Genomic DNA, 22713 nt, shown 5'->3' with positions numbered 1-22713 from the left:
GAGATTGTTCCGTCTGTCGCGGTTTTCCGCGTCTTCTTGACGTTCCCTCAGTTCATTTATTTGCTCCTGCAGCTCCATGGATTTTTTATCTTGTCTCCGGATTGCTCGGATGGATTGATCCACCTTATTTTCCAGGACCCCTGTCCTTTCTCCTAGTCCAGTCACTTCCCTCTTCAGCTCCTTGATTTCAGTCTGAAAAAATGCCTTGAGGTCAGAGCATAGCCTGTTGATATCACACTGTCTTGCCGGTCTTTGCTCTTTGAGGGATAATTCTTCCTCTTCCCCGTCAGGCTCAGTCTCTGAGCCGACGTTTGAAACCGGCGCCATTTCTGAGCTTGCACCCCGCGGCCCAAAATATTCTGGGAGCCCTCTTTTTTTTGCTGGTTTGGGGGTTTTCCGTGACATCCAAGGTTTGTGTGCGGTCTTTGATGTAATTTTGCTGCCGTTTGGTTTCACTTTCAGTGGGTTATATGCCAGTTTATGGGGAGCGAGGCAGGGAGCTATGAGATCAGGCTGCCATACTCCTTGCCGTCGCGCATGCGCCTTCCGGAAACATATATTTTTGATGAAGTGCCTTTCTGTTGAAGTTTTAAAATGTACAGGCAGGATGCTATTGTTTCTGCCTGCCTTTGTAATGCATTAAGGAACAAATGTTATGCATACATGAGCCCCCTGTTGGGGAGATGCCGATGCGTCTAGGGGATGAAAGACCCCAGAGTCTTACAGTGTCACTTAATCAGGATGTTTCTGAGTAGCAGATCCTGTTACTCATCCTGGATATTCCACACCTTGGGACCAAACTCCAGACATTGCGTCCCCAGAAATGAGTGGCCCCTTTTTACTTAGCAGTGCTACCAAGCTGCTTACTGAGCATGCTCAGAGTTACCTGGGCTGGCTGTAGGATTTTCCCACGTGACATGGCAGGTTCTGATAGGAGGAAGATAATTCCTTGCCAATGGGATGAGGCTAATGTAACCCTCCACAGGCCCTTGTCCTTAAAAAGGCATGTAACCCTCATTCCTTTGTTGTTGTTATTGCTGTTGTTACCTGATTTCTTCAAGCGGATAAGAGCGAAGTACAGCGGCTACTATTCCAGAACGCAAGGGGTTAAAAACATCGCAACAAGGAAACTAGCCCTGCTTCAGGATTTCGTTAGCCCTGGGGATTTTAGAACGAACCCCAAAGAACCAAAAAAGACTTTGCACTACTTGCAATAGGACTACATTTTAAAAGACAATCTTCTGGTGCTTTGCACCTTTCTGGACATTATCCCCTGTTCCTATACCCGTAAGTGTAACTATTAAGTGTATTCTGCAGTTGTCGTGTGTTTGCCTATCAAGGGAATAAATCTCAGTTTATTTTTGCTCAACTTGTCTTGCTCAATTGGGATCCACGAAATATAAATGTGTTATTAAGCGCGTCTCCCGTGACAGTGCTCTATGTTACAATGCAGTGTCAGTGTTCTATGTTACAATGCAGTGTCAGTGTTCTATGTTACAATGCAGTGTCAGTGTTCTATGTTACAATGCAGTGTCAGTGTTCTATGTTACAATGCAGTGTCAGTGTTCTATGTTACAATGCAGTGTCAGTGTTCTATGTAACAATGCAGTGTCAGTTTGTCAGTGTTATATGTTACAATACAGTGTCAGTATTCTATGTTACAATGCAGTGTCCCTGTGTCAGTGATATATGTTACAATACAGTGTCAATGTTCTATGTTACAATACAGTGTCCCTGTGTCAGTGTTCTATGTTACAATGCAGAGTCATTGTTCTATGTTACAATGCAGTGTCAGTGTTCTATGTTACAATACAGTGTCCCTGTGTCAGTGTACTATGTTACAATGCAGTGTCAGTGTTCTATGTTACAATGCAGTGTAAGTGTTCTATGTTACAACGCAGTGTCCCTGTGTCAGTGTTCTATGTTACAATGCAGTGTCAGTGTTCTATGTTACAATGCAGTGCCAGTGTTCTATGTTACAATGCAGTGCCCCTGTGTCAGTGTTCTATGTTACAATGCAGTGTCCGTGTTCTATGTTACAATGCAGTGTCCCTGTGTCAGTGTTCTATGTTACAATGCAGTGTCCGTGTTCTATGTTACAATGCAGTGTCAGTGTTCTATGTTACAATGCAGTGTCCCTGTGTCAGTGTTCTATGTTACAATGCAGTGTCCGTGTTCTATGTTACAATGCAGTGTCCCTGTGTCAGTGTTCTATGTTACAATGCAGTGTCCGTGTTCTATGTTACAATGCAGTGTCAGTTTGTCAGTGTTATATGTTACAATGCAGTGTCAGTTTGTCAGTGTTATATGTTACAATACAGTGTCAGTATTCTATGTTACAATGCAGTGTCCCTGTGTCAGTGATATATGTTACAATACAGTGTCAATGTTCTATGTTACAATACAGTGTCCCTGTGTCAGTGTTCTATGTTACAATGCAGTGTCATTGTTCTATGTTACAATGCAGTGTCAGTGTTCTATGTTACAATACAGTGTCCCTGTGTCAGTGTTCTATGTTACAATGCAGTGTCAGTGTTCTATGTTACAATGCAGTGTAAGTGTTCTATGTTACAACGCAGTGTCCCTGTGTCAGTGTTCTATGTTACAATGCAGTGTCAGTGTTCTATGTTACAATGCAGTGCCAGTGTTCTATGTTACAATGCAGTGCCCCTGTGTCAGTGTTCTATGTTACAATGCAGTGTCCGTGTTCTATGTTACAATGCAGTGTCCCTGTGTCAGTGTTCTATGTTACAATGCAGTGTCCGTGTTCTATGTTACAATGCAGTGTCCCTGTGTCAGTGTTCTATGTTACAATGCAGTGTCCGGGTTCTATGTTACAATGCAGTGTCAGTGTTCTATGTTACAATGCAGTGTCAGTGTTCTATGTTACAATGCTGTGTCAGGTTTCTATGTTACAATGCCGTGTCAGCGTGTCAGTGTTCTATGTTACAATGCAGTGTCAGTGCTCTATGTTACAATGCAGTGTCAGTGTTTGTGGCGAAAATGGGGGTAATCAGCGCATTAATAATGGCAGTGTGCTCAGCTGGTTACCTCTGTTTCGTATTGGGGATGAAGGGGTTATTTTTATATGCTGTTCCCATGTACCATTCTCTCCTCTATGCATTGTTGTCCCCTTTTTGCAGGCTTGTCCCTACCTGCAGTGCTGAATAACAGGGGCCGTTCCATTAAGACTGCTAATTTAGGAATGGAGTGAGCCAGCACCCTGATTTTTGGTGTGCAGCCTCAGTGTAACCCCACAAGAACACATATATTAAAAATATAACTTTGTCATAAGGGAAACATATATTTTTGATGAAGTGCCTTTCTGTTGCAGTTTTAAAATGTACAGGCAGGATGCTATTGTTTCTGCCTGCCTTTGTAATGCATTAAGGAACAAATGTTATGCATACATAAGCCCCCTGTTTGGGAGATGCCAATGCGTCTAGGGGATGAAAGACCCCAGAGTCTTACAGTGTCACTTAATCAGGATGTTTCTGAGTAGCAGATCCTGTTACTCATCCTGGATATTCCACACCTTGGGACCAAACTCCAGACATTGCATCCCCAGAAATGAGTGGCCCCTTTTTACTCAGCTGTGCTACTAAGCTACTTACTGAGCATGCTCAGACTTACCTGGGCTGGCTGTAGGATTTTCCCACGTGACATGGCAGGTTCTGATAGGAGGAAGATAATTCCTTGCCAATGGGATGAGGCTAATGTAACCCTCCACAGGCCCTTGTCCTTAAAAAGGCCTGTAACCCTCATTCCTGTGTTGTTGTTATTGCTGTTGTTACCTGATTTCTTCAAGCGGATAAGATCTAAGTACAGCGGCTACGATTCCAGAACGCAAGGGGTTAAAAACATCGCAACAAGGAAACTAGCCCTGCTTCAGGATTTCGTTAGCCCTAGGGATTTTAGAACGAACCGCAAAGAACCAAAAAAGACTTTGCACTACTTGCCATAGGACTACATTTTAAAAGACAATTTTCTGGTGCTTTGCACCTTTCTGGACATTATCCCCTGTTCCTATACCCGTAAGTGTAATTATTAAGTGTATTTTGCAGTTGTCGTGTGTTTGCCTATCAAGGGAATAAATCTCAGTTTATTTTGCTCAACTTGTCTTGCTCAATTGGGATCCACGAAATATAAATGTGTTATTAAGCGCGTCTCCCGTGACAGTGCTCTATGTTACAATGCAGTGTCAGTGTTCTATGTTACAATGCAGTGTCAGTGTTCTATGTTACAATGCAGTGTCAGTGTTCTATGTTACAATGCAGTGTCAGTGTTATATGTTACAATGCAGTGTCAGTGTTCTATGTTACAATGCAGTGTCAGTGTTCTATGTTACAATGCTGTGTCCGTGTTCTATGTTACAATGCAGTGTAAGTGTTCTATGTTACAATGCTGTGTCAGTGTTATATGTTACAATAGTGTCAGTGTTCTATGTTACAATGCAGTGTCCCTGTGTCAGTGTTATATGTTACAATACAGTGTCAGTGTTCTATGTTACAATGCAGTGTCCCTGTGTCAGTGTTCTATGTTACAATGCAGTGTCAGTGTTCTATGTTACAACGCAGTGTCCCTGTGTCAGTGTTCTATGTTACAATACAGTGTCAGTATTCTATGTTACAATGCAGTGTCCCTGTGTCAGTGTTCTATGTTACAATACAGTGTCAGTGTTCTATGTTACAATGCAGTGTCAGTGTTCTATGTTACAATGCAGTGTCAGTGTTCTATGTTACAATGCAGTGTCTCTGTGTCAGTGTTCTATGTTACAATGCAGTGTCAGTGTGTCAGTGTGTCAGTGTTCTATGTTACAATGCAGTGTCATTGTGTCCGTGTTCTATGTTACAATGCAGTGTCCCTGTGTCAGTGTTCTATGTTACAATACAGTGTCAGTGTTCTATGTTACAATGCAGTGTCCCTGTGTCAGTGTTCTATGTTACAATACAGTGTCAGTGTGTCAGTGTTATATGTTACAATACAGTGTCAGTGTTCTATGTTACAATGCAGTGTCCCTGTGTCAGTGTTCTATTTTACAATACAGTGTCAGTGTGTCAGTGTTATATGTTACAATACAGTGTCAGTGTGTCCGTGTTCTATGTTACAATGCAGTGTCCCTGTGTCAGTGTTCTATGTTACAATGCAGTGTCAGTGTATCAGTGTTATATGTTACAATACAGTGTCAGTGTGTCAGTGTTCTATGTTACAATACAGTGTCAGTGTTCTATGTTACAATGCAGTGTCCGTGTTCTATGTTACAATGCAGTGTCCGTGTTCTATGTTACAATGCAGTGTCAGTGTGTCAGCGTTCTATGTTACAATACAGTGTCAGTTTTCTATGTTACAATGCAGTGTCAGTGTGTCAGTGTTCTATGTTACAATGCAGTGTCCCTGTGTCAGTGTTCTATGTTACAATACAGTGTCAGTGTTCTATGTTACAATGCAGTGTCTCTGTGTCAGTGTTATGTTACAATGCAGTGTCAGTGTGTCAGTGTTCTATGTTACAATGCAGTGTCCCTGTGTCAGTGTTCTATGTTACAATGCAGTGTCAGTGTTCTATGTTACAATGCATTGTCCGTGTTCTATGTTACAATGCAGTGTCAGTGTGTCAGCGTTCTATGTTACAATGCAGTGTCAGTGTTCTATGTTACAATGCAGTGTCCCTGTGTTAGTGTTCTATGTTACAATAGGTGTCAGTGTTCTATGTTACAATGCAGTGTCTCTGTGTCAGTGTTCTATGTTACAATGCAGTGTCAGTGTGTCAGTGTTCTATGTTACAATGCAGTGTCCCTGTGTCAGTGCTCTATGTTACAATGCAGTGTCAGTGTTCTATGTTACAATGCAGTGTCAGTGTTCTATGTTACAATGCAGTGTCAGTGTTCTATGTTACAATGCAGTGTCAGTGTTCTATGTTACAATGCCGTGTCAGTGTGTCAGTGTTCTATGTTACAATGCAGTGTCAGTGTGTCAGTGTTCTATGTTACAATGCAGTGTCAGTATTCTATGTTACAATGCAGTGTCTCTGTGTCAGCGTTCTATGTTACAATAGGTGTCAGTGTTCTATGTTACAATGCAGTGTCTCTGTGTCAGTGTTCTATATTACAATGCCGTGTCCCTGTGTCAGTGTTCTATGTTACAATGCAGTGTCAGTGTTCTATGTTACAATGCAGTGTCAGTGTTCTATGTTACAATGCAGTGTCAGTGTTCTATGTTACAATGCAGTGTCCCTGTGTCAGTGTTCTATGTTACAATGCAGTGTCAGTGTTCTATGTTACAATGCCGTGTCAGTGTTCTATGTTACAATGCAGTGTCAGTGTGTCAGTGTTCTATGTTACAATGCAGTGTCAGTGTTCTATGTTGCAATGCAGTGTCCCTGTGTCAGTGTTCTATGTTACAATGCAGTGTCAGTGTTCTATGTTACAATGCAGTGTCAGTGTTCTATGTTACAATGCATTGTCCGTGTTCTATGTTACAATGCAGTGTCAGTGTGTCAGCATTCTATGTTACAATGCAGTGTCAGTGTTCTATGTTACAATGCAGTGTCCCTGTGTTAGTGTTCTATGTTACAATAGGTGTCAGTGTTCTATGTTACAATGCAGTGTCCCTGTGTCAGTGTTCTATGTTACAATGCAGTGTCAGTGTGTCAGTGTTCTATGTTACAATGCAGTGTCCCTGTGTCAGTGCTCTATGTTACAATGCAGTGTCAGTGTTCTATGTTACAATGCAGTGTCAGTGTTCTATGTTACAATGCAGTGTCAGTGTTCTATGTTACAATGCCGTGTCAGTGTGTCAGTGTTCTATGTTACAATGCAGTGTCAGTGTGTCAGTGTTCTATGTTACAATGCAGTGTCAGTGTTCTATGTTACAATGCAGTGTCCCTGTGTTAGTGTTCTATGTTACAATAGGCGTCAGTGTTCTATGTTACAATGCAGTGTTCCTGTGTCAGTGCTCTATGTTACAATGCAGTGTCAGTGTGTCAGTGTTCTATGTTACAATGCAGTGTCAGTGTTCTATGTTACAATGCAGTGTCTCTGTGTCAGCGTTCTATGTTACAATAGGTGTCAGTGTTCTATGTTACAATGCAGTGTCTCTGTGTCAGTGTTCTATGTTACAATGCAGTGTCAGTGTGTCAGTGTTTTATGTTACAATGCAGTGTCAGTGTTCTATGTTACAATGCAGTGTCAGTGCTCTATGTTACAATGCAGTGTCAGTGTTCTATGTTACAATGCAGTGTCAGTGTTCTATGTTACAATGCAGTGTCAGTGTTCTATGTTACAATGCAGTGTCAGTGTTCTATGTTACAATGCAGTGTCAGTGTTCTATGTTACAATGCAGTGTCTCTGTGTCAGTGTTATATGTTACAATGCAGTGTCAGTGTTCTATGTTACAATGCAGTGTCAGTGTGTCAGTATTCTATGTTACAATGCAGTGTCAGTGTGTCAGTGTTCTGTGTTACAATGCAGTGTCAGTGTTCTATGTTACAATGCAGTGTCAGTGTGTCAGTGTTCTATGTTACAATGCAGTGTCAGTGTTCTATGTTACAATGCAGTGTCTCTGTGTCAGTGTTATATGTTACAATGCAGTGTCAGTGTTCTATGTTACAATGCAGTGTCAGTGTGTCAGTGTTCTATGTTACAATGCAGTGTCAGTGTGTCAGTGTTCTATGTTACAATGCAGTGCCCCTGTGTCAGTGTTCTATGTTACAATGCAGTGTCAGTGTTCTATGTTACAATGCAGTGTCAGTGTGTCAGTGTTCTATGTTACAATGCAGTGTCAGTGTTCTATGTTACAATGCAGTGTCAGTGTGTCAGTGTTCTATGTTACAATGCAGTGTCAGTGTGTCAGTGTTCTATGTTACAATGCAGTGTCAGTGTGTCAGTGTTCTATGTTACAATGCAGTGTCAGTGTGTCAGTGTTCTGTGTTACAATGCAGTGTCAGTGTTCTATGTTACAATGCAGTGTCCCTGTGTCCGTGTTCTATGTTACAATACAGTGTCAGTGTGTCCGTGTTCTATGTTACAATGCAGTGTCAGTGTGTCAGTGTTCTATGTTACAATGCAGTGTCAGTGTGTCAGTGTTCTGTGTTACAATGCAGTGCCAGTGTTCTATGTTACAATGCAGTGTCCCTGTGTCCGTGTTCTATGTTACAATGCAGTGTCAGTGTTCTATGTTACAATGCAGTGTCCCTGTGTCCGTGTTCTATGTTACAATGCAGTGTCAGTGTTCTATGTTACAATGCAGTGTCCCTGTGTCCGTGTTCTATGTTACAATACAGTGTCAGTGTGTCCGTGTTCTATGTTACAATGCAGTGTCAGTGTGTCAGTGTTCTATGTTACAATGCAGTGTCAGTGTGTCAGTGTTCTGTGTTACAATGCAGTGTCAGTGTTCTATGTTCCAATGCAGTGTCCCTGTGTCCGTGTTCTATGTTACAATGCAGTGTCAGTGTGTCCGTGTTCTATGTTACAATGCAGTGTCAGTGTGTCAGTGTTCTATGTTACAATGCAGTGTCAGTGTGTCAGTGTTCTATGTTACAATGCAGTGTCAGTGTTCTATGTTACAATGCAGTGTCAGTGTGTCCGTGTTCTATGTTACAATGCAGTGTCAGTGTGTCAGTGTTCTATGTTACAATGCAGTGTCAGTGTTCTATGTTACAATGCAGTGTCAGTGTGTCAGTGTTCTATGTTACAATGCAGTGTCAGTGTTCTATGTTACAATGCAGTGTCTCTGTGTCAGTGTTATATGTTACAATGCAGTGTCAGTGTGTCAGTGTTCTATGTTACAATGCAGTGTCAGTGTTCTATGTTACAATGCAGTGTCAGTGTGTCAGTGTTCTATGTTACAATGCAGTGTCAGTGTTCTATGTTACAATGCAGTGTTAGTGTGTCAGTGTTCTATGTTACAATGCAGTGTCAGTGTGTCAGTGTTCTATGTTACAATGCAGTGTCAGTGTGTCAGTGTTCTATGTTACAATGCAGTGTCAGTGTGTCAGTGTTCTATGTTACAATGCAGTGTCAGTGTGTCAGTGTTCTGTGTTACAATGCAGTGTCAGTGTTCTATGTTACAATGCAGTGTCCCTGTGTCCGTGTTCTATGTTACAATACAGTGTCAGTGTGTCCGTGTTCTATGTTACAATGCAGTGTCAGTGTGTCAGTGTTCTATGTTACAATGCAGTGTCAGTGTGTCAGTGTTCTGTGTTACAATGCAGTGTCAGTGTTCTATGTAACAATGCAGTGTCCCTGTGTCCGTGTTCTATGTTACAATACAGTGTCAGTGTGTCCGTGTTCTATGTTACAATGCAGTGTCAGTGTGTCAGTGTTCTATGTTACAATGCAGTGTCAGTGTGTCAGCGTTCTATGTTACAATGCAGTGTCAGTGTTCTATGTTACAATGCAGTGTCAGTGTGTCCGTGTTCTATGTTACAATGCAGTGTCAGTGTGTCAGTGTTCTATGTTACAATGCAGTGTCAGTGTGTCAGTGTTCTATGTTACAATGCAGTGTCAGTGTGTCAGTGTTCTATGTTACAATGCAGTGTCAGTGTTCCAATATTCTCCATTACGACATGTTCCCTGACCCGGTATAAGAAGGTCCTTATAGTGATGCCCCTTACTATGGGACAGCTGGTGTCCCCTGGCAGTGCTGCATGTCTTCCCCTCTCTGTTTCGGTGGCACCGCCGGCACAGAACACAGCGCAGTAACATTGGAACGCAGAGTTTTATTGTAACATTCCTAGGGTAATACTTCGGGTCAGACACGTCACAGCATGGCGTTCCTTTGGTAACATTATATACACTATGATGCTGTGGAATGAGGATACTGGCTGAGGGTGAATGACTGCGCAGTGATACCCCGAATGAGTCACACATGGGGGGCTGTCCCGCTGTGTCCGGAAGGTGGCATGCTGTATTAATATACCATGGTACGTGTCATGTTACATTGTGCTGTGTCCTGACGAGACACCACAATACTGTATGGACATAACATTACGCTGACGAGAGAATAGCACGGGAATGGCGGGGAATACGGGGGAAGTGTTAGGGAACAAAGACGTGAGGTATTGCAAAACCGGGGCAAAACCGGGGCAAAGAAACAGCATGAGAATTATTAAAGAAAAAACGGCAATTCCGGCAAATGGAATGCCATTTCTCTGATAAACCTGGCGCGGTTTTTACGCGGGTTTTGCAGCTGGTAGTAATTAGAGCGTGAATGTGAGGAGACGGACAGTATGTTAGAGCATGTGTGCTCATCTCCAGTGCTCAACGCCCACCAACAGGTCAGGTTTTTAGGATATCCCAGCTTCAGCGCAGGTGGCTCAATCAGTCCCTGCTTCAGCACAGGTGGTTCAATCAATCCCTGCTTCAGCACAGGTGGTTCAATCAATCCCTGCGTCACCACTGGTGGCTCAGTTAGAGGCCAAGTCTTTGACAGCACCATATGTGCTGAAACTGGAATATCTTGAAAACCTGACCTGTTGGGAGGGCGAGGCTGGCGTTTAGCACCCCTGGAGAAGAATAAGCACAATGTTCCATTATACAAATTCAACCTCACCGCAATAAAACAAAGACTACATTGTAAGCGCAGAATGTCTGATACACAGACAACCTCATCCCAGCCGAATATTGTAACATAGACACAAGAAGAGGAACATATGCACAGTATCGTATTCGATCACAGCGAGCGAGTGTGACATGCACATTACAATGGTGGACAGCAGAGCTTAGAACATATTGTATACGACAATATTATGACAGGACAATATTACAGCATAATAAAAAGATAAAATATAACAAGAAAACTTTAGAACCGGGTAAAGCTAAAACATAACAAAGGAACTGAAGTGTGACAGGAAGTGTGACCCTAAAGGCGGAACGCGAGAACCTAAAGGCGGAATGCGAGAACGCAACAACACGACAACGGGTTGCGAGAACGCAACAATGGGATGGAAGAACGCAACAACGGGATGTGAGAACGCAACAACGGATGTGAGAACGCAACAACGGAATGTGAGAACGCAACAACGGAATGTGAGAACGCAACAACACGACAACGGGTTGCGAGAACGCAACAATGGGATGGAAGAACGCAACAACGGGATGTGAGAACGCAACAACGGATGTGAGAACGCAACAACGGAATGTGAGAACGCAACAATGGAATGTGAGACCGTAACAATGGAATGTGAGACCGTAACAATGGAATGTGAGACCGTAACAACGGAATGTGAGACCGTAACAACGGAATGTGAGACCGTAACAATGGAATGTGAGACCGTAACAATGGAATGTGAGACCGTAACAATGGAATGTGAGACCGTAACAACGGAATGTGAGACCGTAACAACGGAATGTGAGACCGTAACAATGGAATGTGAGACCGTAACAACGGAATGTGAGACCGTAACAACGGAATGTGAGAACGCAACAACGGAATGTGAGAACGTTACAACGGAATGTGAGAACGTTACAACGGAATGTGAGAACGCAACAACGGAATGTGAGAACGCAACAACGGAACATATTTCCAGGAATTTTTTTACATAACCATAATGTATTAGAAACCTACATTATGTCAGAGAAAATAAGAGAATAACACATCTCGCCGGGTTTTACCACAGCCCATGGGAGGGAGTCAGGCACAGGGACGTGTAAGGGTCAGCAGCCGTGTGAGAGACCACCAGCATCCACCCATGGAAAGTGCTTCAGCACAAACTGTCTGTCTTTGTCAGCTTGTTCAGTTACTGGAAGACTTGCGATTGTTATGGTGCAATGATAGATATAAGACCCATGGCCCCCTATGTACAGTATAATGTACAGTATAATGCACAGATATACAGGTTTATACAGCATAATACCAAGTCCTTATTCACAGGATAACATACAATTTGTATGAAGAGAACAACGCACACACATGCAACTTATTTACAGGCCGTAAAGACAGAGGAATGTTGGACTTGTGATGTTCTGAGGGAGTCAGGCACAGGGACGTTGGACTTGTGATGTTCTGAGGGAGTCAGGCACAGGGACGTTGGACTTGTGATGTTCTGAGTCAGGCACAGGGACATTGGACTTGTGATGTTCTGAGGGAGTCAGACACAGGGACGTTGGACTTGTGATGTTCTGAGGGAGTCAGACACAGGGACGTTGGACTTGTGATGTTCTGAGGGAGTCAGGCACAGGGACGTTGGACATGTGATGTTCTGAGGGAGTCAGGCACAGGGATGTTGGACTTGTGATGTTCTGAGGGAGTCAGGCACAGGGACGTTGGACTTGTGATGTTCTGAGGGAGTCAGACACAGGGATGTTGGACTTGTGATGTTCTGAGGGAGTCAGGCACAGGGATGTTGGACTTGTGATGTTCTGAGGGAGTCAGGCACAGGGACATTGGACTTGTGATGTTCTGAGGGAGTCAGGCACAGGGACGTTGGACATGTGATGTTCTGAGTCAGACACAGCGACGTTGGACTTGTGATGTTCTGAGGGAGTCAGGCACAGGGACGTTGGACATGTGATGTTCTGAGTCAGACACAGCGACGTTGGACTTGTGATGTTCTGAGGGAGTCAGGCACAGGGACGTTGGACTTGTGATGTTCTGAGGGAGTCAGACACAGGGATGTTGGACATGTGATGTTCTGAGGGAGTCAGGCACAGGGACGTTGGACATGTGATGTTCTGAGGGAGTCAGGCACAGGGACGTTGGACTTGTGATGTTCTGAGTCAGACACAGGGACGTTGGACTTGTGATGTTCTGAGTCAGACACAGGGATGTTGGACTTGTGATGTTCTGAGTCAGACACAGGGACGTTGGACTTGTGATGTTCTGAGGGAGTCAGACACAGGGACGTTGGACTTGTGATGTTCTGAGGGAGTCAGACACAGGGACGTTGGACTTGTGATGTTCTGAGGGAGTCAGACACAGGGACGTTGGACTTGTGATGTTCTGAGGGAGTCAGGCACAGGGACGTTGGACTTGTGATGTTCTGAGGGAGTCAGACACAGGGACGTTGGACTTGTGATGTTCTGAGGGAGTCAGGCACAGGGACGTTGGACTTGTGATGTTCTGAGGGAGTCAGGCACAGGGACGTTGGACTTGTGATGTTCTGAGGGAGTCAGGCACAGGGACGTTGGACTTGTGATGTTCTGAGGGAGTCATACACAGGGACGTTGGACTTGTGATGTTCTGAGTCAGACACAGGGACGTTGGACTTGTGATGTTCTGAGTCAGACACAGGGACGTTGGACTTGTGATGGTCTGAGGGAGTCAGACACAGGGACGTTGGACTTGTGATGTTCTGAGGGAGTCATACACAGGGACGTTGGACTTGTGATGTTCTGAGTCAGACACAGGGACGTTGGACTTGTGATGTTCTGAGTCAGACACAGGGATGTTGGACTTGTGATGTTCTGAGTCAGACACAGGGACGTTGGACTTGTGATGGTCTGAGGGAGTCAGACACAGGGACGTTGGACTTGTGATGTTCTGAGGGAGTCAGACACAGGGACGTTGGGCTTGTGATGTTCTGAGGGAGTCAGGCACAGGAACGTTGGGCTTGTGATGTTCTGAGGGAGTCAGGCACAGGGACGTTGGACTTGTGATGTTCTGAGGGAGTCAGACACAGGGACGTTGGACTTGTGATGTTCTGAGGGAGTCAGGCACAGGGACGTTGGACTTGTGATGTTCTGAGGGAGTCAGACACAGGGACGTTGGACTTGTGATGTTCTGAGGGAGTCAGGCACAGGGACGTTGGACTTGTGATGTTCTGAGGGAGTCAGGCACAGGGACGTTGGACTTGTGATGTTCTGAGGGAGTCAGGCACAGGGACGTTGGACTTGTGATGTTCTGAGGGAGTCAGGCACAGGGACGTTGGACTTGTGATGTTCTGAGGGAGTCATACACAGGGACGTTGGACTTGTGATGTTCTGAGTCAGACACAGGGACGTTGGACTTGTGATGTTCTGAGTCAGACACAGGGACGTTGGACTTGTGATGGTCTGAGGGAGTCAGACACAGGGACGTTGGACTTGTGATGTTCTGAGGGAGTCATACACAGGGAGGTTGGACTTGTGATGTTCTGAGTCAGACACAGGGACGTTGGACTTGTGATGTTCTGAGTCAGACACAGGGATGTTGGACTTGTGATGTTCTGAGTCAGACACAGGGACGTTGGACTTGTGATGGTCTGAGGGAGTCAGACACAGGGACGTTGGACTTGTGATGTTCTGAGGGAGTCAGACACAGGGACGTTGGACTTGTGATGTTCTGAGGGAGTCAGACACAGGGACGTTGGACTTGTGATGTTCTGAGTCAGACACAGGGACGTTGGACTTGTGATGTTCTGAGGGAGTCAGACACAGGGATGTTGGACTTGTGATGTTCTGAGGGAGTCAGACACAGGGATGTTGGACTTGTGATGTTCTGAGGGAGTCAGGCACAGGGACGTTGGACTTGTGATGTTCTGAGGGAGTCAGACACAGGGACGTTGGACTTGTGATGTTCTGAGGGAGTCAGACACAGGGACGTTGGACTTGTGATGTTCTGAGGGAGTCAGGCACAGGGATGTTGGACTTGTGATGTTCTGAGTCAGACACAGGGACGTTGGACTTGTGATGTTCTGAGGGAGTCAGACACAGGGATGTTGGACTTGTGATGTTCTGAGGGAGTCAGGCACAGGGATGTTGGACTTGTGATGTTCTGAGTCAGACACAGGGACGTTGGACTTGTGATGTTCTGAGGGAGTCAGACACAGGGATGTTGGACTTGTGATGTTCTGAGGGAGTCAGGCACAGGGATGTTGGACTTGTGATGTTCTGAGTCAGACACAGGGACGTTGGACTTGTGATGTTCTGAGGGAGTCAGACACAGGGATGTTGGACTTGTGATGTTCTGAGTCAGACACAGGGATGTTGGACTTGTGATGTTCTGAGTCAGACACAGGGACGTTGGACTTGTGATGTTCTGAGGGCGTCAGACACAGGGATGTTGGACTTGTGATGTTCTGAGTCAGACACAGGGACGTTGGACTTGTGATGTTCTGAGGGAGTCAGACACAGGGACGTTGGACATGTGATGTTCTGAGTCAGACACAGGGACGTTGGACTTGTGATGTTCTGAGGGAGTCAGGCACAGGGACGTTGGACTTGTGATGTTCTGAGGGAGTCAGACACAGGGACGTTGGACTTGTGATGTTCTGAGGGAGTCAGGCACAGGGACGTTGGACTTGTGATGTTCTGAGGGAGTCAGACACAGGGACGTTGGACTTGTGATGTTCTGAGGGAGTCAGGCACAGGGACGTTGGACTTGTGATGTTCTGAGGGAGTCAGGCACAGGGACGTTGGACTTGTGATGTTCTGAGGGAGTCAGGCACAGGGACGTTGGACTTGTGATGTTCTGAGGGAGTCAGGCACAGGGACGTTGGACTTGTGATGTTCTGAGGGAGTCATACACAGGGACGTTGGACTTGTGATGTTCTGAGGGAGTCATACACAGGGACGTTGGGCTTGTGATGTTCTGAGGGAGTCAGACACAGGGACGTTGGGCTTGTGATGTTCTGAGGGAGTCAGACACAGGGACGTTGGACTTGTGATGTTCTGAGGGAGTCAGACACAGGGACGTTGGGCTTGTGATGTTCTGAGGGAGTCAGGCACAGGGACGTTGGACTTGTGATGTTCTGAGTCAGACACAGGGACGTTGGGCTTGTGATGTTCTGAGGGAGTCAGGCACAGGGACATTGGACTTGTGATGTTCTGAGTCAGGCACAGGGACGTTGGGCTTGTGATGTTCTGAGGGAGTCAGGCACAGGGACGTTGGACTTGTGATGTTCTGAGGGAGTCAGGCACAGGGACGTTGGACTTGTGATGTTCTGAGGGAGTCAGGCACAGGGACGTTGGACTTGTGATGTTCTGAGGGAGTCAGGCACAGGGACGTTGGACTTGTGATGTTCTGAGGGAGTCAGGCACAGGGACGTTGGACTTGTGATGTTCTGAGGGAGTCAGGCACAGGGACGTTGGACTTGTGATGTTCTGAGGGAGTCAGGCACAGGAATGTTGGACTTGTGATGTTCTGAGGGAGTCAGGCACAGGGATGTTGGACTTGTGATGTTCTGAGTCAGCCACAGGGACGTTGGACTTGTGATGTTCTGAGGGAGTCAGGCACAGGAACGTTGGACTTGTGATGTTCTGAGGGAGTCAGGCACAGGAACGTTGGACTTGTGATGTTCTGAGGGAGTCAGGCACAGGAACGTTGGACTTGTGATGTTCTGAGGGAGTCAGGCACAGGGACGTTGGACTTGTGATGTTCTGAGGGAGTCAGACACAGGGATGTTGGACTTGTGATGTTCTGAGGGAGTCAGGCACAGGGATGTTGGGCTTGTGATGTTCTGAGGGAGTCAGACACAGGGATGTTGGACTTGTGATGTTCTGAGGGAGTCAGACACAGGGATGTTGGACTTGTGATGTTCTGAGGGAGTCAGGCACAGGGATGTTGGACTTGTGATGTTCTGAGGGAGTCAGACACAGGGATGTTGGACTTGTGATGAGCTAACGCCGGAGATATGAAACACTCCAGGCTCCAAGTAGTCTATTTTCTAAAGTCTCCCAGCTGCAAAACCAATGTTAAAATACAGCACCAGGCTTATTAAAAAAATAAACTGAATTAAACGCCGTGGGGTGTTCCCCGCAGTAACTCTGCGGCTGTCTGTGTGCGTCACGCGCACAGTTTACAGCTGGGAAACTTTAGTTAATGACCCCTAATTATTTGGGGTTTCAGTTGATGCACAGAGAGGCCTCCTGCTGTCCCGATAACAAGGGGCGTAGGGTTTGGGGACGAGATTGAAGTCTGACTCTGCGCCTCATGCGTCAGGCGTGTAATCCTCACGGGTAGCTACACATGTCCAACACAAGCAACCGGATAACCGTGATTAACAAGCCTTTTCCATATGCTGCGGTGTTCTGTATGTACCGGTGCACAGACACGTATGTTTGATGCACACGGATACATGCAAAAAGGGCAACAGAAACGAGGCACAGAAATGCAGAAATAAATAAGTCTAATCATAAACTGTGCATCATGTAACATTGCACAAGCCACACGCTAACATCATGTAACATTGCACACGCCACACGCTAACATCATGTAACAGTGCACAAGCCACACGCTAACATCATGTAACATTGCACAAGCCACATGCTAACATCATGTAACATTGCACAAGCTACATGCTAACATCATGTAACAGTGCACAAGCCACACACTAACATCATGTAACAGTGCACAAGCCACATGCTACCATCATGTAACATTGCACAAGCCACACGCTAACATCATGTAACAGTGCACAAGCCACACGCTAACATCATGTAACAGTGCACAAGCCACATGCTACCATCATATAACAGTGCAAAAATCACATGCTGACATCATGTAACATTGCACAAATCACACGCTAACATCATGTAACATTGCACAAATCATACGCTAAGGCACCTGAGGCAGAACTGAAGCAAGATATCTCAACACTGTCACAGCCGGGGCAGTAATAATCCCGGCTGTTAGATTTGGCACAAAACAGCGCCCGGATTAATCCGAAGAATTTCCTGCTACATTGGGAGAGACTTTGTGTAAATAGCACAGCATCAAATCTTCTTTCCAGTGAGGGGCCCCAGGTCAGACAGTGAGGGTCCCAGGTCAGACAGTAAGGGCCCCAGGTCAGATAGTAAGGGCCCCAGGTCAGATAGTAAGGGTCCCAGGTCAGACAGTAAGGGTCCCAGGTCAGATAGTAAGGGTCCCAGGTCAGATAGTAAGGGCCCCAGGTCAGATAGTAAGGGTCCCAGGTCAGACAGTAAGGGTCCCAGGTCAGACAGTGAGGGTCCCAGGTCAGACAGTAAGGGTCCCAGGTCAGACAGTAAGGGTCCCAGGTCAGATAGTAAGGGCCCCAGGTCAGATAGTAAGGGTCCCAGGTCAGACAGTAAGGGTCCCAGGTCAGACAGTGAGGGTCCCAGGTCAGACAGTGAGGGTCCCAGGTCAGACAGTAAGGGCCCCAGGTCAGATAGTAAGGGCCCCAGGTCAGATAGTAAGGGTCCCAGGTCAGACAGTAAGGGTCCCAGGTCAGATAGTAAGGGTCCCAGGTCAGACAGTAAGGGTCCCAGGTCAGACAGTAAGGGTCCCAGGTCAGATAGTAAGGTTCCCAGGTCAGACAGTAAGGGTCCCAGGTCAGATAGTAAGGGTCCCAGGTCAGACAGTGAGGGTCCCAGGTCAGACAGTAAGGGCCCCAGGTCAGACAGTAAGGGTCCCAGGTCAGACAGTAAGGGTCCCAGGTCAGATAATAAGGGGTCCCAGGTCAGACAGTGAGGGTCCCAGGTCAGACAGTAAGGGTCCCAGGTCAGACAGTAAGGGTCCCAGGTCAGACAGTAAGGGTCCCAGGTCAGACAGTAAGGGTCCCAGGTCAGACAGTAAGGGTCCCAGGTCAGATAATAAGGGGTCCCAGGTCAGACAGTGAGGGTCCCAGGTCAGACAGTAAGGGTCCCAGGTCAGACAGTAAGGGTCCCAGGTCAGACAGTAAGGGTCCCAGGTCAGACAGTAAGGGTCCCAGGTCAGACAGTAAGGGTCCCAGGTCAGATAGTAAGGGTCCCAGGTCAGACAGTAAGGGTCCCAGGTCAGACAGTAAGGGTCCCAGGTCAGACAGTAAGGGTCCCAGGTCAGACAGTAAGGGTCCCAGGTCAGACAGTAAGGGTCCCAGGTCAGACAGTAAGGGTCCCAGGTCAGACAGTAAGGGTCCCAGGTCAGACAGTAAGGGTCCCAGGTCAGACAGTAAGGGTCACAGGTCAGACAGTAAGGGTCCCAGGTCAGATAATAAAGGGTCCCAGGTCAGACAGTAAGGGTCCCAGGTCAGACAGTAAGGGTCCCAGGTCAGACAGTAAGGGTCCCAGGTCAGACAGTAAGGGTCCCAGGTCAGACAGTAAGGGTCCCAGGTCAGATAATAAAGGGTCCTAGGTCAGATAGCAGGTCAGGTAGGGAGGGGTTATATGGGGTAATAGGAGGAGGTATAGGGAGGGGTTATATGGGGTAATAGGAGGAGGTATAGGGAGGGGTTATATGGGGTAATAGGAGGAGGTATAGGGAGTGGTTATATGGGGTAATGGGAAGAGGTATAGGGAGGGGTTATATGGGGTAATAGGAGGAGGTATAGGGAGCGGTTATATGGGGTAATAGGAGGAGTTATAGGGAGGAGTTATAGGGAGCGGGAATATGGGGTAATAGGAGGAGTTATAGGGAGCGGTTATATGGGGTAATAGGAGGAGTTATAGGGAGGAGTTATATGGGGTAATGGGAAGAGGTATAGGGAGGGGTTATATGGGGTACTAGGAGGAGGTATAGGGAGGGGGTATATGGGGTAATAGGAGGAGGTATAGGGAGGGGGTATATGGGATAATAGGAGGAGTTATAGGGAGCGGTTATATGGGGTAATAGGAGGAGTTATAGGGAGGGGTTATATGGGGTAATAGGAGGAGTTATAGGGAGGGGCTATATGGGGTAATAGGAGGAGTTATAGGGAGGGGTTATATGGGGTAATAGGAGGAGTTATAGGGAGCGGTTATATGGGGTAATAGGAGGAGTTATAGGGAGGGGTTATATGGGGTAATAGGAGGAGTTATAGGGAGAGGTTATATGGGGTAATAGGAGGAGTTATAGGGAGCGGTTATATGGGGTAATAGGAGGAGGGGATAGGTATAGGGAGGGGTTATATGGGGTAATAGGAGGAGGAGGGGGAGGGGGTATATGGGGTAATAGGAGGAGTTATAGGGAGGGGGTATATGGGGCAATAGGAGGAGGTATAGGGAGGGGTTATATGGGGGATAGGAGGAGTTATAGGGACGGGTTATATGGGGTAATAGGAGGAGTTATAGGGAGTAGTTATATGGGGTAATATGAGGAGTTATAGGGAGGGGTTATATGGGGTAATGGGAAGAGGTATAGGGAGGGGTTATATGGGGTAATAGGAGGAGTTATAGGGAGGGGTTATATGGGGTAATAGGAGGAGTTATAGGGAGGAGTTATATGGGGTAATAGGAGGAGGTATAGGGAGGGGTTATATGGGGTAATAGGAGGAGGAGGGGGAGGGGGTATATGGGGTAATAGGAGGAGTTATAGGGAGGGGGTATATGGGGTAATAGGAGGAGGTATAGGGAGGGGTTATATGGGGGATAGGAGGAGTTATAGGGACGGGTTATATGGGGTAATAGGAGGAGTTATAGGGAGTAGTTATATGGGATAATATGAGGAGTTATAGGGAGGGGTTATATGGGGTAATGGGAAGAGGTATAGGGAGGGGTTATATGGGGTAATAGGAGGAGGAGGAGGAGTCCTTGTCTCTGTGCTGATATCACTGGATGTCAGTATTTTTGCACACGTTTGCCACGAAGAGAAAACAGACTAAATAATAAAACCTTCAAATCTAAAAAACAAAAGTGTGAGGTTTAAATAGAGGAAATAAAGGTGGAAATGAATAAGCGGGACTGCAGCTGTAACATCACAGTATCATTAGAGTAATGTTAAGTAACATGGCAGTAACGTTACAGTAACATACAGGTGTAGTAACATACAGTAGCAGTAACGTTGCCGTACCATAGCAGTAACATTGCAGTAACATAGCAGTAGCATAGCAGTAACATTGCAGTAACATAGCAGTAGCATTGCAGTAACATAGCAGTAGCATTGCAGTAACATTGCAGTAACATTCCCATACAGTTGCTGCCCCCTGCGCGGGCAGACAGTATGCCCACGTCTTGTCCTATGAAATTCAATATGTTAAACACTGAAAGCCCCCAAAGAGCAAATTGAAATCAGGGTGAGTGTTCTCACGTGGCACCCTCAGGGGTGTGCTGCACCCGTAGGTGACACGCATCTTTGCTCTCAGGCTCTGGGGGGTGAGAGATGTGGATACGTAGGGTGAAGCCATGGAGAAAAGGCTGAAGATAATGGAGGAAGAGGGACCTCCCACTCCCGCATCAGGTACCCAGCCCGATCACGGTCACAGTATACGGCGGGCAGGACATGGAATGGCCGTCTGTCCGCAGCCCAGGCGTGCATTGTCTGACCCTTCCAGTGGTTGTCTTGATGTAAAGTTACAGCTCAGCCTCTCTTTACACGTAGAGTGTGTGACGCCGGGTCAAGGCCTCCATGTGTGACACGGGTTTGGCTGTGAGAGCGGGACAGACCTCCCGCTGCCCGGCTGGCTTCGCCCTTCTTCTGGTTGCAGTGGACAGGAGGAGCCCTTGAGTAACATCCGCTGGTGTCAGAGTTTCTTGTGGTATTGCTATAATTATATATATTGTAATAGTTTTCCTTCACCCTGGGACTCTAAGTGACCTGTCCATGGTGTGATGGTCTGAATGGAGGCGCAGGGTCACGGTCTCAGGCCGGGCTACAGCTGAACTATACTTCTATGATGTTGACCGACGGCGTTTTCTTCTGCGGAGAGAAATGTAACCAGTATAAAACAAGATTATTATTTCACTTGCATATATCATCAACAACTGGATTGTGTATCTGGGAAGGGTCCCAGAACAATGATCCGTTTTGCCTTTGTCCCCAAAAAGGTGCAATCCCTGGAAGTTCCCCAAAAAACGAAATGTCGTAAAGAATTAAAAAAATACAATTAGCAAATGTAACCGTACTAAAGACAAACATCTGGTTGCTTTTGTTTCTTTGGAAATTAAGCAGGGCGTCTTTTTGTCAGTCGTGTATTTTGTTTCCCCTCATCCCATCATGTCCTTGTCAGAGAGCCAATAAAGATATGGGGAAAGAAAAGAGGGGGGCTTTGCATGTGCAAACTCTTGTTAAACACAGAGAAAACCATCTGCCCGAGGAAATCAAACCCCTTCCAAGTCTCAGGTCAGAGTGTTTACTAACAGACTTAATAATGATTTAAATACTTATAGGTGTCAGATGTGGTTTGAAAAAGGATCACAAAGAACTGACCCCATAACCATGTCACTGCCATTAGTACACTTTGCCCCAAGGAGGGACTGACCCCTTTGCCCTGTCACTGCCTTTCATGGGAGACCAGCACTTTTAACACCTTAATACCTGGGTCCTTGGATTGAGCAAAGCGAAGAGGTAAAATAAATTGTGATTTATTTACAGAATGAACACACACAGTTTACAAAAACACTTGAAATACACTTACTGGGACGGGGTAAAACAAAATCTTCTATTCCCAAAATGAAATCTTTAGAATTAGAGTCTCTAGGCACAATTTTCCAGGAGCGGGAGTTTTGCGCAAACAGAGACGAAAACAGTGTTTGGATAGGGGAGTCTCTCACAACCACCGTTTCTCCGCCGGAGCTGCTTACTTCGTTCTACCGCTGTAGAATTGGTTCTGGATTCCTTAGTTCCTTATGAACTCTTGACTTGGGTTACGATGGTATAAAGTTTAAAATCCAGCTTAGGTGAATCTGACTCCCGATCTGCTGCAGGGATTCTTATGCAGTCAAACCCCCTATCTTTAACCTCTGCCACCAATCTCTCTGTGGGAACAAATATTCCCGCCTATAACAGAGTTGCCCATACTTGGAAAACCTGGCATAGGGGCTTCTTAGTTTGCTAAGGGCATGCGCGAACCTCGCACCTTTGCCGCTTAGCATACCAGACCCAGACCTCTTACCTGGCGACATTTTGTCTAAGCTGGCCGGACATCTGGCTCATATGCCCGGACATTTA

At 46.2% G+C, this 22713-nt stretch overlaps 1 protein-coding gene across 1 annotated transcript in view; it reads right to left on the bottom strand.

Annotated features, from left to right (window-relative positions):
• Positions 1 to 18830: 18830 nt before the first annotated feature.
• The window catches only part of LOC142484010 (fibronectin type III domain-containing protein 4-like), a 134470-nt gene continuing 130587 nt past the window's right edge, over positions 18831 to 22713 (bottom strand). The window contains exon 7 of the mRNA XM_075583970.1: positions 18831 to 21462. Within this exon, the coding sequence (XP_075440085.1) occupies positions 21427 to 21462 (36 nt within the window). The 3' untranslated portion in view covers positions 18831 to 21426. The remainder of the gene's footprint in view (positions 21463 to 22713) is intronic.

The sequence above is a fragment of the Ascaphus truei genome, unplaced genomic scaffold, assembly GCF_040206685.1.
Source record: "Ascaphus truei isolate aAscTru1 unplaced genomic scaffold, aAscTru1.hap1 HAP1_SCAFFOLD_418, whole genome shotgun sequence".
Taxonomy (NCBI): Eukaryota; Metazoa; Chordata; class Amphibia; order Anura; family Ascaphidae; genus Ascaphus; species Ascaphus truei.
The sequence above is the reverse complement of the archived record's forward strand: the minus strand, read 5'-3'. Positions and strand labels throughout refer to the sequence as shown.